The sequence below is a fragment of the Siphateles boraxobius genome, unplaced genomic scaffold (assembly GCF_051911475.1).
Source record: "Siphateles boraxobius isolate OS27281-9 unplaced genomic scaffold, OSU_SipBor_1 77, whole genome shotgun sequence".
Lineage (NCBI taxonomy): Eukaryota > Metazoa > Chordata > Actinopteri > Cypriniformes > Leuciscidae > Siphateles > Siphateles boraxobius.
The window spans coordinates 3,106,164-3,122,973 of NW_027509205.1; the positions used below are offsets into that span (position 1 = coordinate 3,106,164).

The 16,810-nt window shown below is 40.6% G+C and overlaps 1 protein-coding gene, 7 non-coding genes and 1 pseudogene across 8 annotated transcripts; all 9 read left to right on the forward strand.

Moving 5' to 3' along the window:
• The first annotated feature begins 3,730 nt into the window (after positions 1–3,730).
• On the forward strand, positions 3,731–3,849 carry LOC143726751 (5S ribosomal RNA). The gene has a single exon (XR_013198983.1). It is a non-coding gene; the product is annotated as a 5S ribosomal RNA (ribosomal RNA).
• A 372-nt stretch (positions 3,850–4,221) lies between these two features.
• Positions 4,222–4,340, forward strand: LOC143726402 (5S ribosomal RNA). The gene has a single exon (XR_013198651.1). It is a non-coding gene; the product is annotated as a 5S ribosomal RNA (ribosomal RNA).
• Positions 4,341–4,902: 562 nt separating this feature from the next.
• Positions 4,903–5,021, forward strand: LOC143726291 (5S ribosomal RNA). Its single transcript, XR_013198542.1, has one exon. It is a non-coding gene; the product is annotated as a 5S ribosomal RNA (ribosomal RNA).
• Positions 5,022–5,396: 375 nt separating this feature from the next.
• On the forward strand, positions 5,397–5,515 carry LOC143726196 (5S ribosomal RNA). The gene has a single exon (XR_013198450.1). It is a non-coding gene; the product is annotated as a 5S ribosomal RNA (ribosomal RNA).
• A 375-nt stretch (positions 5,516–5,890) lies between these two features.
• Positions 5,891–5,999, forward strand: LOC143726455 (5S ribosomal RNA; annotated as a pseudogene).
• A 376-nt stretch (positions 6,000–6,375) lies between these two features.
• LOC143726197 (5S ribosomal RNA) lies at positions 6,376–6,494 on the forward strand. The gene has a single exon (XR_013198451.1). It is a non-coding gene; the product is annotated as a 5S ribosomal RNA (ribosomal RNA).
• A 371-nt stretch (positions 6,495–6,865) lies between these two features.
• Positions 6,866–6,984, forward strand: LOC143726199 (5S ribosomal RNA). The gene has a single exon (XR_013198453.1). It is a non-coding gene; the product is annotated as a 5S ribosomal RNA (ribosomal RNA).
• Positions 6,985–7,359: 375 nt separating this feature from the next.
• On the forward strand, positions 7,360–7,478 carry LOC143726200 (5S ribosomal RNA). Its single transcript, XR_013198454.1, has one exon. It is a non-coding gene; the product is annotated as a 5S ribosomal RNA (ribosomal RNA).
• Positions 7,479–12,963: 5,485 nt separating this feature from the next.
• Positions 12,964–14,190, forward strand: LOC143726062 (uncharacterized protein F54H12.2-like). The gene has a single exon (XM_077219047.1). It carries the CDS (start codon positions 12,964–12,966, stop codon positions 14,188–14,190), a length of 1,227 nt encoding a protein of 408 aa, XP_077075162.1.
• The last annotated feature ends 2,620 nt before the right edge of the window (positions 14,191–16,810 follow it).

Genomic DNA, 16,810 nt, shown 5'->3' on the forward strand with positions numbered 1-16,810 from the left:
TGAAGAAACTAGTTTTAGTGATCATAAGTTTGTACGTTTTAAAATAGATTGGAGTAATGTGCAAAGGGGACCGGGTACGTGGATTTTAAATACAGAGATTTTAAAGAATGAAGATTATGTTGCAGAGATAAAAGGAATTATAGAGAAAGAGAAGGATAATGCAATGTATGAGGAAGATAAAAGAATGTGGTGGGAGAATGTTAAATATCTAATTAAAAGGTTTTCAATAAAGTATTGCAGCATCTTACAAACAAGTAAAAGACACAAAGAAAAAGAAACAAAGGAGACGTTAGAAAGAGAATTAAACAATGAGAATAAAGACATACAAAAGATAAAAGAAATAGAGGAGAATTTGAAAGAAATAGAAGAAAAAGAATATGAGGGGGCAAGATTAAGAAGTAAGAACAAATATATGGTGGAGGGGGAGAAATGCACAAAGTTCTTTTTTGACTTGGAGAAAAAAAGGGCACAAGTTGGAATAATAAAAGAAATAAAAGGGAAAAGTGGAGAGATTGTGGAGGGGAATGAAAAAGTGCTAGAGGAGATAAAGGCTTTTTATGAGGATCTTTTTAAAACAAGAGGGGTAGAAGAAGAGGTAAAAAATAAACTGTTAAATTATATTGAACCAAATTTAAGTGAAGAGGATAAAAAAGAATGTGATGGGGAAATCAAGAAGGATGAGATTGAAAGAGCGATAGATCAACTAAATAAAAGGAAAAGCCCAGGGATAGATGGTTTGGGAAGTGAATTTTATATATGTTTTAAGGAATTTTTAATAGAGATTTTAAAGGAGGTTTTTAGGGAAATTTTTAAAGAGGAAGAGATGAATGAAAGGATGGGAATGGGGCTGATGAAGCTAATATATAAAAAGAAAGGTGAACTAACAGATTTAAAAAACTACAGGCCGATAACAATGTTAAATACTGATTTAAAGATATTAGCAAAGATCCTTGCAAATAGGTTAAAAGAAGTGATGCCACGAATAATAAAAACAAATCAAGCATATGCAGTTAAAGGAAGAGACATAGCAGACATAACGATGAGTATAAGGGACACAATACAATACATAAAAGAAAAGAATGGAGACGCGTATTTAATCAGCTTAGACTTTGAAAAGGCTTTTGATAGAGTGGAGCATGAATATTTGTTTGGGGTTTTAAATAGGTTTGGTTTTGGTGAGAATTTTATGAAATGGATAAAGATTTTATATAAGGGGGCTCTAACAAAAATAAAATGTAACGGATTTTTAACAGAATGTTTTAAAATAACTAGATCAATTAGACAAGGATGTCCACTCTCAGCTTTATTATACTCTCTTGTAGCGGAACCTTTAGGCCTAGCAATAAGAAAAGAAGAGAAAATAAAAGGAATACAAATACAGGAAAGCAAAGCAGAAGGAAAAATTTTCCAATACGCAGATGACACAACAATAATAGTTAAAAGGGAAGAGTGTGTAAAAGAAGTAATGAAGAATGTACAAGAATATTGCAAAGGATCCGGAAGTAAAATTAATGAGGACAAGACGGTATATATGAGGTTCGGGGCAACGTCAGTTTTAACGGAATACTTTAATTTTAAGGAAGTTGAAGAAATTAGAATTTTAGGGATTTTAATGGGAAAGGATGGGAGGCAAGTAAGAGAAAAAATGTGGGAGGAATTGATAACAGGAATAGAGCGGAGGTTGAATTTTTGGAGATTGAGGGCTTTAAATTTGAAAGGGAAGGTTTTAGTATTGAATGTTTTAATGGCTTCAAAGTTGTGGAATGTTTTATATGTGACAGAAATGCCTTTGTGGGTAGAAGGGAGGTTGAAGAAATGTTTTCTTTGTTTTTTGTGGGAGGGTAAACCCCCAAGAATAGCATATAACACTTTAATAGGGCCATTAGAAGAAGGTGGGTTGGGGTTAATGGATATTAAACAAAGGAAAAATTGCTTAAGGGTTAAAATAGTCAAAAAATTGTTGCAAGACGAAAATGAAACAGAATGGAAGAAAGTTATGAAATATTTTTTAAACAAATGTGGGAATTTTAATTTGGGGGAGGATATTTTATGGATGAAAACAAAAAACTGGATGGCGGAAGGATTATCGGATTTTTATAAGGAAATTTTAAGTGCTTGGGGGGATTTCTTAAATGTAATAGATTATAATCTGAAAGGAAGAGAAAACATTTTAAACCAACCTCTGTTCTTAAACAAAAGTATTTTAAGAGATGGGAAAGAGATCTTTTTTAAAAAATGGATGGATGTGGGTATAACAAGGGTAAGAGATGTTTTGTATGAATTTAAAGAAGGGTTTTTACCATCACAATTTATAATGGATGCAATGGAGGAAGCAAAAGAGGAATGCAGCAAACGAGAAATAGAGAATAAATACGAAATTATCAAATACGCAATACCGGAGGAATGGATTAAAAGAATAGAAAACATGGAGGAATGGAAGAAAGAGAAAGACATTTATGTCAGACTTAAAGGAAAACTATGTAATTTTAAGGAGTGTAATGTGAAAGATTTTTATTGTTATTTTAGAGATGGTGTTTTTAAAGAACCAGTTGCTAACATTTTTTGGCAACAGAAAATTAAGGACCTGAAAAAAGAAAGTATATGGAGAAATATGAGGGGAAAGTTTGTGGAAGCAAAACTTGAATGTTTAGAGTATTTTATAAGGCACAAAGTAATTTTTACCGAATGTATTTTAACTAAGATTGGAATGGAACAGAATGCAACATGTAAAGTATGCCAAGAAGAAGACGAAGGGATTTTACATTTGTTTTTATACTGCAAAGAGTTGGAGGGTTTTTACAGAAAATGCAAAAGGGTGATAAAAGAATTAATTGAGGACTGGGATGAAGATGTAATAGAATGGAAGAGGATAGTGATGTTTGGATGGGAGGAAAATTGTCAAAGTAAACAGTTTGTGAACCTGTTAGTAATGTTGATAAAAAATGCAGTATGGGAAAGAAGAAATGTGGCAAAAAAAGGAAAAGTGGTGCTTGATGTTTGGAATGTTCTTAAAAGGAGAACAGAAAGATATATTGAAGGATTGTATTGGTATTTTAAGTATGAAAAAATGTTGCAAAGCTTTTATGTTGTTTTTACTCCAAGGGTTTCTAAAGTTTTAAAAGATCTAGCATGGAATGTACCTGAAAGTGATTTGGATTTTTAATTTTAATTTTTACTTTTATTTTGTATATTTTAAATGGCATCATGATATTTTTCACAAGGACAAGGTTCACGTGACATAAAAAAAAAAAAAATAAAAAAAAAAAAAGGCACGCCCGATCTCGTCTGATCTCGGAAGCTAAGCAGGGTAGGGCCTGGTTAGTACTTGGATGGGAGACCGCCTGGGAATACCAGGTGCTGTAAGTTTTGAAAAAAAAAAAAAAAAGAGTGCCTGAGCTTCAAAAAGCCTTAAAAAGTCTCTGAGATTCTTCAGAAAGCATGAAAGAGTTTGAGTTTTTTCAAAAGTTCTTCTTAGTCTTCTTCACTAATGGTCTAAGCTTTTAAATAAGGCCTGGTTAGTACTTGGATGGGAGGCCGCATGGGAATACTGGGTGTTGTAAGCTTTTTTATGAAAAAAAAAAAGAGTCCCTGAGCTTCTTAAAAAAGCCTTAAAAAGTCTCTGAGATTCTTCAGAAAGCATGAAAGAGTTTGAGTTTTTTCAAAAGTTGTTCTTAGTTTTCTTCACTAATGGTCTAACCTTTTAAATAGCCCAATTTTGGCAGCAGTTTTCGCTTACGGCCATACCACCTTGGGCACGCCCGATCTCGTCTGATCTCGGAAGCTAAGCAGGGTAGGGCCTGGTTAGTACTTGGATGGGAGACCGCCTGGGAATACCAGGTGCTGTAAGCTTTAAAAAAAAAAAAAAAAAAAAAGAGTGCCTGAGCTTCAAAAAGCCTTAAAAAGTCTCTGAGATTCTTCAGAAAGCATGAAAGAGTTTGAGTTTTTTCAAAAGTTCTTCTTAGTCTTCTTCACTAATGGTCTAAGCTTTTAAATAAGGCCTGGTTAGTACTTGGATGGGAGGCCGCATGGGAATACTGGGTGTTGTAAGCTTTTTAAAAAAAAAAAAAAAAAAAGAGTCCCTGAGCTTCTTCAAAAAGCCTTAAAAAGTCTCTGAGATTCTTCAGAAAGCATGAAAGAGTTTGAGTTTTTTCAAAAGTTGTTCTTAGTTTTCTTCACTAATGGTCTAACCTTTTAAATAGCCCAATTTTGGCAGCAGTTTTCGCTTACGGCCATACCACCTTGGGCACGACCGATCTCGTCTGATCTCGGAAGCTAAGCAGGGTCGGGCCTGGTTAGTACTTGGATGGGAGACCGCCTGGGAATACCAGGTGCTGTAAGTTTTGAAAAAAAAAAAAAAAGAGTGCCTGAGCTTCAAAAAGCCTTAAAAAGTCTCTGAGATTCTTCAGAAAGCATGAAAGAGTTTGAGTTTTTTCAAAAGTTCTTCTTAGTCTTCTTCACTAATGGTCTAAGCTTTTAAATAAGGCCTGGTTAGGACTTGGATGGGAGGCCGCATGGGAATACTGGGTGTTGTAAGCTTTTTTATGAAAAAAAAAAAGAGTCCCTGAGCTTCAAAAAGCCTTAAAAAGTCTCTGAGATTCTTCAGAAAGCATGAAAGAGTTTGAGTTTTTTCAAAAGTTCTTCTTAGTCTTCTTCACTAATGGTCTAACCTTTTAAATAAGGCCTGGTTAGTACTTGGATGGGAGGCCGCATGGGAATACTAGGTGTTGTAAGCTTTTTTAAGAAAAAAAAAAAAAGAGTCCCTGAGCTTCTTCAAAAAGCCTTAAAAAGTCTCTGAGATTCTTCAGAAAGCATGAAAGAGTTTGAGTTTTTTCAAAAGTTGTTCTTAGTTTTCTTCACTAATGGTCTAACCTTTTAAATAGCCCAATTTTGGCAGCAGTTTTCGCTTACGGCCATACTACCTTGGGCACACCCGATCTCGTATGATCTCGGAAGCTAAGCAGGGTCGGGCCTGGTTAGTACTTGGATGGGAGACCGCCTGGGAATACCAGGTGCTGTAAGCTTTTTTTTTTTTTTTAAATAAAATAAAAAAGAGTCCCTGAGCTTCAAAAAGCCTTAAAAAGTCTCTGAGATTCTTCAGAAAGCATGAAAGAGTTTGAGTTTTTTCAAAAGTTCTTCTTAGTCTTCTTCACTAATGGTCTAAGCTTTTAAATAAGGCCTGGTTAGTACTTGGATGGGAGGCCGCATGGGAATACTAGGTGTTGTAAGCTTTTTTAAGAAAAAAAAAAAAGAGTCCCTGAGCTTCTTCAAAAAGCCTTAAAAAGTCTCTGAGATTCTTCAGAAAGCATGAAAGAGTTTGAGTTTTTTCAAAAGTTGTTCTTAGTTTTCTTCACTAATGGTCTAACCTTTTAAATAGCCCAATTTTGGCAGCAGTTTTCGCTTACGGCCATACCACCTTGGGCACGCCCGATCTCGTCTGATCTCGGAAGCTAAGCAGGGTCGGGCCTGGTTAGTACTTGGATGGGAGACCGCCTGGGAATACCAGGTGCTGTAAGCTTTTCTTTTTTTTTTAAATAAAATAAAAAAGAGTCCCTGAGCTTCAAAAAGCCTTAAAAAGTCTCTGAGATTCTTCAGAAAGCATGAAAGAGTTTGAGTTTTTTCAAAAGTTCTTCTTAGTCTTCTTCACTAATGGTCTAAGCTTTTAAATAAGGCCTGGTTAGTACTTGGATGGGAGGCCGCATGGGAATACTAGGTGTTGTAAGCTTTTTTAAGAAAAAAAAAAAAGAGTCCCTGAGCTTCTTCAAAAAGCCTTAAAAAGTCTCTGAGATTCTTCAGAAAGCATGAAAGAGTTTGAGTTTTTTCAAAAGTTGTTCTTAGTTTTCTTCACTAATGGTCTAACCTTTTAAATAGCCCAATTTTGGCAGCAGTTTTTGCTTACGGCCATACCACCTTGGGCACGCCTGATCTCGGAAGCTAAGCAGGGTCGGGCCTGGTTAGTACTTGGATGGGAGACCGCCTGGGAATACCAGGTGCTGTAAGCTTTTTTTTTTTTTTTTAATAAAATAAAAAAGAGTCCCTGAGCTTCAAAAAGCCTTAAAAAGTCTCTGAGATTCTTCAGAAAGCATGAAAGAGTTTGAGTTTTTTCAAAAGTTCTTCTTAGTCTTCTTCACTAATGGTCTAAGCTTTTAAATAAGGCCTGGTTAGTACTTGGATGGGAGGCCGCATGGGAATACTCGGTGTTGTAAGCTTTTTTAAGAAAAAAATAAAAAGAGTCCCTGAGCTTCTTCAAAAAGCCTTAAAAAGTCTCTGAGATTCTTCAGAAAGCATGAAAGAGTTTGAGTTTTTTCAAAAGTTGTTCTTAGTTTTCTTCACTAATGGTCTAACCTTTTAAATAGCCCAATTTTGGCAGCAGTTTTCGCTTACGGCCATACCACCTTGGGCACGCCCGATCTCGTCTGATCTCGGAAGCTAAGCAGGGTCGGGCCTGGTTAGTACTTGGATGGGAGACCGCCTGGGAATACCAGGTGCTGTAAGCTTTTAAAAAAATAAATAAATAAAAAAGAGTGCCTGAGCTTCAAAACGCCTTAAAAAGTCTCTGAGATTCTTCAGAAAGCATGAAAGAGTTTGAGTTTTTTCATAAGTTCTTCTTAGTCTTCTTCACTAATGGTCTAACCTTTTAAATAAGGCCTGGTTAGTACTTGGATGGGAGGCCGCATGGGAATACTAGGTGTTGTAAGCTTTTTTAAGAAAAAAAAAAAAGAGTCCCTGAGCTTCTTCAAAAAGCCTTAAAAAGTCTCTGAGATTCTTCAGAAAGCATGAAAGAGTTTGAGTTTTTTCAAAAGTTGTTCTTAGTTTTCTTCACTAATGGTCTAACCTTTTAAATAGCCCAATTTTGGCAGCAGTTTTCGCTTACGGCCATACCACCTTGGGCACGCCCGATCTCGTCTGATCTCGGAAGCTAAGCAGGGTCGGGCCTGGTTAGTACTTGGATGGGAGACCGCCTGGGAATACCAGGTGCTGTAAGCTTTTTTTTTTTTTTAAATAAAATAAAAAGGAGTCCCTGAGCTTCAAAAAGCCTTAAAAAGTCTCTGAGATTCTTCAGAAAGCATGAAAGAGTTTGAGTTTTTTCAAAAGTTCTTCTTAGTCTTCTTCACTAATGGTCTAAGCTTTTAAATAAGGCCTGGTTAGTACTTGGATGGGAGGCCGCATGGGAATACTAGGTGTTGTAAGCTTTTTTAAGAAAAAAATAAAAAGAGTCCCTGAGCTTCTTCAAAAAGCCTTAAAAAGTCTCTGAGATTCTTCAGAAAGCATGAAAGAGTTTGAGTTTTTTCAAAAGTTGTTCTTAGTTTTCTTCACTAATGGTCTAACCTTTTAAATAGCCCAATTTTGGCAGCAGTTTTCGCTTACGGCCATACCACCTTGGGCACGCCCGATCTCGTCTGATCTCGGAAGCTAAGCAGGGTCGGGCCTGGTTAGTACTTGGATGGGAGACCGCCTGGGAATACCAGGTGCTGTAAGCTTTTTAAAAAAAAAAAAAAAAAAAAAGAGTGCCTGAGTAGTATTACGATTCACCTTATGTCAAAATGATTTATGACCCTATGATTGACAGGTGGGCGGGGTTAACCTTTGACCTTCCGGAGGATGTTCCGGAGGTCCTTTGATGTAGGGATTAACCTTTGACCTTCCGGAGGGGTTGTTCCGGAGGTCCGTTAATGTAGGGATTAACCTTTGACCTATCGATCGATCAAGTTGACAGTTGTCTTTACCCTATTGACCTTTGTATGATATATGAAGTTGCCAGTTGTCTTTGCCAGTTGTCTTTGCCCCATTGATTTTGACCTATTGACCCCAGGGGGAAATAACTTCTTGGTGTGGGAAATCCCCTCCGTGTCGGGGTGAGAAAATAATTTTTCTAATGTCGCATATAGATTAGAATAGATTAGAATTACAAAAGTAAAATCATCTTACCGTTTCACTATGGTGAAGAATTGGATTAAAGTTGACAGTCTCCGCACTGTGTGTGTGCGTCTGTCTGTGAGTGTGTGCGTGTCATCCGATATCCTGGCATTCCTGAGCACGCTATATAAATGGGGATAGTGTGTTGTAGCCAGACCAGAAAGAGAACCATGAGCTACATGAGCATGGATGGTTCATCCTCCCCTAAAACCCCAGAGATGGCGCTGACCAGCAAGATGATGGAAAGTCTGACTATGGCACCGAGAAAGGCCATTGGACACGTCCGTTTGACAAACTTTCTCCATGAAACTTCGGAATGGACTCAAGCTGAATATATGATGTGTAGTAACCGTGTATTCGGGTACAAATTTCATAAACCCTCACGAATTGTTATACTCTACACCGCCGACGGCGTGGGTGAGTTTCAGCCTGGGGAAGATCCGTGTGTTGTATTTCCTGAAAAAGACTGGACTCTATTTTACACGTTTGTCTGGAAGGATCTGCACGACATCGGCGAAGAGCCTTTGTACACTGCCGAGTGGGACGGTGTAAGCCCAAACACCCGGTACCGTGTGGTAGGTGACCATACTAAAAAGAAGCCGAATGATTCTGTCTACATATTCTGCTGTAAAGACAAGACAAAGCTCGACAGCACTCGATCAGGAGTTATCCGGCCTAACGAGCATCACGATCTGTACGAAATGCAATTTGTGTTCAATTGGTGCGATCTGAATCTGCTGACTAGTGTTTTTTCAGCCATCAACAAAATGTTCAAATGGTGTGACCTGCACGACGGATACAACAAAATCAAAGTGCAGCTGTTCCACCCCGAGAGATGCGCGCGCAGCAGTTCGTTTACTAAGCCATCCACGCCCATTCACTACAGTCATCCTAAAGCTCGACTGTCAGACCCTCCCAAGCGTCTATATAAACCGTGGTTAAAAGTCTAGAACGTTCCGCCCTCTTCTACAACCTCATAAATTCCAGCGACCAGACCCTCCCGAGCAAACACATATAAACCATGGCTGAAGACGGAGGTCCAGAACCCACACACGTGTGCAGCTGCGGTATCTCTTTCTGCAGCATTCTCGACCCTGACGATAGCGTGATCGACCATATTCTGACCGACGACGCCGGACCATCGGGTCTCCACAAAGACTGGGCCCCGGCCAAAACTACCAGACGTCGCATAGCCTTGGCACCGTGCTTTGAAAACGACTGGGCTCAGACTAAAACTACCAAACGTCGCTTAGACTGGGATTTGGAGATCGAGTGCGACTGCGCTTGCACTAAACCTTCACCACCATCCGACAAAAAGCTTGGATCTCACAACCTGACTTACGAGTCCGACGGACGCGACGACCCCGATGCTAAACCCAATTTAGACGCTACAGACGGATGTTTCAGCGACGTTGGATTCAAAATCATAAAAGCAGCGGTCGTGGTGCTGTTGCAACATCTCATTGGTGATAAGCTCAAGGAGGAATGTGAGGGGTGTGCGATTGATCATCCTAGCCAGCTGCAGCATTCCTGCCTGTTTGACCCTCCCAACTACTTCTTCGACACACACTTTGATGAACTGTCAGGCAAGCTGTTTAAACCCAATTTTCATACCATCATTACTATTATCCTCAACCGGTGTGGGTTAAAATCTCGACCCCACCGTATTCAAGGAACAGTCGGGGGTATTCTGCATGAATTAAAAGACGAACCATTCATCACAGCCAAGCTAGAAGAAATCAGGGGGAGACTTCTGGACAAACCCTGCAAGGAGATCATCTACGACGTCGTTGATCTCTGGGAAGGTCTCTCCATCGTGAATGGCGAGTGACCAAACCTCCTCCGACATGGGCGTTGTGGGGAGTATAACACACTTTATAGCATCCATGTTTAAAGAACATTACAAAGACCAGATCATCGGTCTTATGAACAAGACTATTGAGGACGCATCCGATTCCCCGTTTGAAATTTTACGTGATGATGACGACAGTACACGTGAGACCAATCTCAAGAAAATGATGATAAATGTAAGAGGTCTGGGTCGTAACAATACATGGTGCTCTATGATCTCCGCATGTCTTGACGATGACGAACAAGTATGCTATGTGATAAAACAGATTCTCGATTGGCTGTACGGTTCACAGTCTGACATCGGTGTCTATGATACGTTATCCATGTTCACGTTTGTAGTTGATGTATGTATCCATTTGGTCAAAAAGTCAAAGGGGTTAGACACTGATGATGAGGAGATGGTCGAACGTCGTCAATTGATTAACAACGTCGACCAAATTATTGAACTGTTTACCGATTATGTCCTAAACAGAAACATGTTTGTGTTCCGTGACTTTTTATTCTGGCTAGATTGTGATTAGACCGTTGTATTATATCCGTTTTACTTAGACTGCAACGTCATTATATCCATTTTTTTACTATGTTGTATTATATTCATTTTAACCTTGAGTGTGCATGTAGCATGATTATATCCATTTTTACTTAATGTTTGTTGTATTATATTCATTTTTTTTACCTAGCGTGTACAGACATGTCATTATAACCATTTTTACTTAGCCTGTATATTCTGTAACGTCATTATATCCATATTTTTTTAATAAAAGATTGATTCAAATCATCCGTACCTCTCATTCTTTCACAGCGGGTGAAACATCATCATGTCCGAGCTCATGAAAAAGGCTTATTATACACCGTCCAACCCAGGTTCTTTAGGGGGTAAAAAACGATTAAAAGATGCCGTCTTAAAAGATAGCGGAGTCCGTCTAAGCGATAAACAGGTTTCAGAATGGCTGGCTGGTGAGGATGCTTACACATTACACAAAACAGCCCCGATAAAATACAAACGAAATAGGGTGGTTGTATACGGAATCGATACTCAGTTCCAGGCCGATCTGGTCGACATGACCGCTTATGCCAAGGATAATGACGGTCATAAATATCTGCTGACCTGCGTGGACGTTTTCACCAAACACGCGTGGACCAGGGTGTTGAAGAATAAGAGCGGGGTTGAGGTTACCAAAGCTTTCGAGTCTATACTCGAAGAGGGGCGTGTCCCGCAGAAATTGCAGACGGATCAGGGGAAGGAATTTTTTAACAAACATTTTCAAAATCTCATGAAAAAGCATGACATTAATCATTTCGCTACCGCTACCGATTTGAAAGCCAGCGTCGTCGAACGATTTAATAGAACGTTAAAAAGTCGCATGTGGAGATTTTTAACGGCTACCAATTCACGACGATACATAGATGTTTTACAGGACATTATTCAAGGGTACAATACCAGTTATCATCGCAGTATCAGAATGAGACCCGTGGACGTCAGCAGAGTCAATGAGGGTCAAGTGTTTCAAAACTTGTATGGGGATGTAAAGAAGAATAAGACCGAGAAACCCGTATTAAAGTTCAAAGTCGGCGACGTCGTCAGGATTTCTAAAGTGAGAGGTCCGTTTGCCAAAGGTTATGAGCAGAACTACACTGAAGAGTTTTTCACTGTATCCTCATGTACCCCGCGCCAACCCCCGGTCTACAGACTCAGCGATTATGACGGCGAAGTCCTTGAAGGGGTTTTTTATGAAAAAGAGCTGCAAAAAATAATTGTGAGTAAAAACAAATCTTTTAAGGTGGAAAAGATTTTAGGTCAGAAAAAACAAGGCAAATCTACGCTTGTTTTAGTGAAATGGCTAGGATGGCCTTCAAAATTCAACAGCTATGTAGATAAAAAAACTGTGGTGGACTTGCAATCTCCTTAAAACGCATCGACCATAACGGATGAGATCATACCATCATGGACGAGCACGGGTTCTACGTCACGCTACCATGCAATGCATCGTCGTGGGTTTACCCCCAAAATCGAATATCCAGCTATACAACCAGACTACCAAAAGCTATAAGCTTGAAAGGACCCTGGCAAGTCGGACTAGTCGAAATCGAATATCCTAGAAGTTGGTATAGCTTTAACGACAAAGAAGGATATTTCACCCTAAACATTGCGTCGGATGGTGATACGGTTAAAAAAAACACAGCGAAGCAATTAAACATAGCTGGAGGGTACTACCCGAATATTCGCGCCATCGTACGTGTTATAAATCAACTTATCCTAAATCATGGGGTATTGACTCATGATGAAATAAAAAACAAACTGTTTCTGGTGGCAAAACCCAACGTTTCACTCTACTTCCGAGGGAGACTCGGCATTATTTTAGGATTAGCGAAAGGCGGGTATCTCGGACAATCGAGCTACGATAAAGAAACAGATTTGACGAAAACCATTATGATGTACGCCCCCCATCAATGCGACATCAACGCAGGGTTCTACACACTCTACGTCTACACGGACATTATCCAATATCAAGTGGTCGGCGATTCTCACGTACCCCTTTTGAGATGCGTACATATATCGGGTAAAACCAACGAGACGGTCATTGCTAGATACGACAAGCCGCATTACGCATCGATCGCCAAGGATCACATCACTGACATCACCATAGAGGTTAAGGACGATCAAAACAAACCGGTACCCTTCACTTACGGGAAAGTCATCGTAAAACTACACTTTAAACCAAAAAATTAATTATCATTATAGACCTAGAGAGAGTCCGGACTATGTCGCCTACTATCAAAACCAAGCCGGGGGAGCTTTACCGGGTTATGCCGGGGGAGGGGTTATGTATGGTAGCGGCTTAGGGGGTATTTTTAGAGGTCTGTTCAGGATGGCCGTACCTCTGTTAAAAAGAGGCTTCAGCATTGCAAAGCCCCACCTAAAATCGGCTGCTAAAAATATAGTATCCGACGTCTTCTCAAATGTATTGATGCGTTCCCACGACAATGATGCTAAAGCTCAAGGCGGATCTGGTCTGATGGTCATGGCACGTAAGAGAACGTCCAAACCTCCCGGTGTGAGAAGGCGTGGTCAATCGGGGGTGAAAAGGAAGAAAACAACACATGTATCAAACAAACGCTCACTCGTACGTAGAAAGCGTAAGAAGACTGTTAGGCGAAACGCGTCGGTCAAGAGAGGGGTAAAAACCATATTCTAACATGGCGTTACTGCATCGTATGTCGGGAGAGTGCATCAAGTCCGAGCTGGACTTATTTACGGTACCTCTGACACAGACCATCATCGAGAAAAACAGCTATTTAGAAGTAGCTCCGTTATCGGCCCTTTCGGCCTCTGCCCCGATAGAGTTTTTTATCGCGGGAAACGGGGATGATTATATGGATCTCAATAACACCATGCTCTATCTACGGGTGAAAATCACGCAGCCTGACGGAGACGATATCCCGCATCCGGCTAAGGTTGGACTCATTAACTACCCGGGCGCTACAATATTTTCGCAAGTCGACATAACCCTGGGTGATCGCCTGATATCTCAAAGCTCAAGCACCTATCCTTATCGCTGTATCATAGAGAGTCTGCTCAACTACGGTAAGGATACGTTGGAATCTCTGTTCTCCACATCGTTGTTTCACAAAGATTCGGCGGGTCAGATGGATGTGCATGACCCCCCTGGCAATAACGCGGGACTGACAAAGAGGGCGACCTATACCAGCCGGAGCAGGGAGGTTGAACTGTTTACCCCCATACACGCCGATATATTCTTCCAGGAGAAACTTTTACTGAATGGGGTGGATGTTAAGTTGCGATTTATTCGAGCAAAAGATGAATTCTGCCTGATGAGGGGCGACGACATTGCTTACAAATTAAATATAACGGCGGCATCCCTATTTGTCAAGAAAGTGTCTGTATCACCCCCGGTGAGACTGGCTCACGCACAGGCATTACTGTCAACAACGGCCAAGTACGCCGTCGACAGGGTCTGTCTAAAAACGTTCTCAATCCCTACTGGGTCTCGTGTTCTGAATCAAGAAAATCTGTTTTTAGGAACATTGCCAAAGTCTATCATCATCGCCATGGTCGACAACGATGCATTCACCGGATCCTACACAAAAAATCCATTTGCGTTCAAGCATTACAATCTGGAGTTCTTAGCCGTCTACGTCGACTCTCAGCAATTCCCCGCTAAACCTCTACAACCTAATTTCGAAGCCGGTCTGGCGGCGCGTGAATTTTATCAGCTTTCGATGGCGACCGGTAGACACCTTAAAGACCGCGCACTCTGTATCGACAGTAACGATTTCATAAACGGATACACGCTTTATGCGTTTAACCTCACCCCGGATGAAGAGTGTGGCCAGCACATTTCGCTCATCAAGAAATATCAGAGTCAAAGCTCGTTTCAGACAACCGCTGCCAAATACCGTTAACTTAATCATTTACGCCGTTTTTGATTCTCTCATTGAAGTGTCTAACCGCAGACAGGTGCTGATCGATTACTATTGAGAGATGAACACGCTTCAACTCACAGCTATCGTGGATAAAATGACGTGCAGAACACATTTTCTTGGGGTTCTACCGAGCGATCAACTACCCAAAAAACCTGTGAGGACCTTACCTGCGATGGGGATCATTAACACCGACCCCGCTCGGCTACCCGGTGAGCATTGGATCGCCGTTTATTTACCCGAAGAGGGGCCCGCTTGTTTTTTCGACAGCTTTGGCAATCCACCCAACAGCACCCGCTTCCCAACCAGCATCGATCACTTTCTAGCGACCAACCACCCCCAAGTATTATATTCCGACAGACAAGTCCAGGATTATTCATCCAATACCTGTGGGGAGCACTGTTTGTTTTTTCTATATCATTTAACTAAAGGTTGTGACTATGACCGTGTGTTGAAACTATACACCGACGATTATATTAAAAATGATAAAATGGTATCCCTATTTGTGAAGAGATTAAGACCGCATGTGTGTAATGATAAAATGTCATCCTGTGTGCAAACGTGTTTGATCTATAAATAAAAAATCTTAAAACATTTTATTTTTTATCGTCTTTATTTAATCGTAAGATACATTCGTTAAAATTCCAACCATTGCCTCGGATCACCGGTCGATATTTTAAATACAGAGTCTTTCGGAGCATGAATATTTCCGTGCCTTTTTATAAGGTCTAACATCGGGTGTGGTGGCGGGGGTGGCGGGTTTACTCTTTAGAGACTTAATCACGCTCCTGACCTGTTGATTCGGCACTGTAGAAAAAGGAATGTTTAACTTGCCAAAAGCCTGTAGAAACTCCGTCCATCCCAGAGGTCTCCGGTCATCCCGAACCTTTTGGGGGCCCGTCACATTTTTTAACAAATCAACCATGTGTGAACCTGGTACGACTTTACCCTTGAACACAAACTCCCCCGATTCGTTCCACCCGCTTAGTCCTTTAGCTTTAGACATCTTGTCTAATATGTATCTACTGTTTTTCACGCTTCTCGAAGGGACATTCTTCAGCACTTCATCCACCACAGCCCCCTCAGCAACACCGTCTTCAACATTAGCAGTGCGGGGAGCGGCTGGCGTTTGCGCATCTTTAGGCTCAGGGTCACTATGGGGTAACGAGAGGGTTAAAACCCCGCTCTCACGATCCCCTTGTCTAACGATGGTCAAAAACCTGCTTAGGGTATTGGTGTAAAGTTTGGCTTTTTCGTACGGATTCAAATCGGTGCGATGTAAAATATTTCTTATGGCACCGTCCAAATCGTTTTCCACAGTCTGTTGAATGTTCTCGCGTACATTCTCAGTTTTCATCTTATCCAGCTGATGCTGCGGGACTAAATACATCTTCTCAGCGTACTCCATCCTATCGATTGGCTATCAAGCTTGTCAAGAACGGGACGGCGACGCTTAATTAAGGTAAAAGGAAGCCGCCCTTTTGGTTGATGACTCGTTTCTTGGCCGCTATGCCAATTTTTTTATCGGCCACAAATTTGATTTCCGCTTTTCTCTTTTTCAGTTTTTGGTACTGCTGGCGATTGACCGGGATCGTGCCGTAGAGGATGTTTAGCGCCAATTCGCACAGCGATAAAATGAATTCGTCGGACACCGATTGTAAAATAACACGTCGTTGTTTAGGAGACGCTTTATGTAGCAGTTTTAACACCGGCAGATGTTTACAAAGTCTGGCGGACATGACGATTTATCACGTTCTTCTTTTTTTCGGGATATAAACCACTTGACGGTCGGACAGCAATCCTGTTCTGAGACGGTACTGCTCCGGAGTTTTAGCTTTATAGTCTATCAATAGGTATCCGAAAGATCAGTTGACCGCGTCGTGATAACATTCCATAAAGTATTTTGTGTTTCCCGGGTACATTTGTCGTCCTAGCATCGCTACCTGATTGACGTCCCTGGGGTTTTTAAACAAAATCATATAATTGGCATTTAAGCTGATGGTTCGACTGGACTTACCCTGTGCAAATAAATTTTGCACTATATAGATGCTGCCGAGATTCCGATGGTGACAATATTGCGTAAATACGCGCTGGAGTTCCAGGTTGGTGCTAGCTTGCTGCATCAAATCATCCACGATGAGAAGATTTGTTTTATGAACAGGGAGTAAATCATCATCATTCAGACTCTCGGGTATTCCATGCACAAATTTAATGTCGTACAATTTCAGTACATCGTCGTACAAAGGCTGCCAGCAATCATACAACCATACAATGTTTTCAATTTTCTTGGAGATTATAGTCAAACCCTTTTCCAACAAAAGTTTTACAAAATAAGACTTTCCAGAATTGGACGGCCCACTTATAACACAACTAAATGGATGTTGAAGTCTGAAATCAAAATCGGAAACAACCTGAGACCCTCTGTGCATCACCTGATCAGTAGCCATAAGGAAGAGTGGTGAAATCGGGCAAAAGTCTGCGTTTATTATACACCACCTTGAACTTTTTAACGACTGATTTGTTGTGCAATGTGAGAGTCTTTTTATTCCTCACAATATTTTCGGTGTGAGCCAGGATGTGTTTGGCGCTATCCTGCGACGTC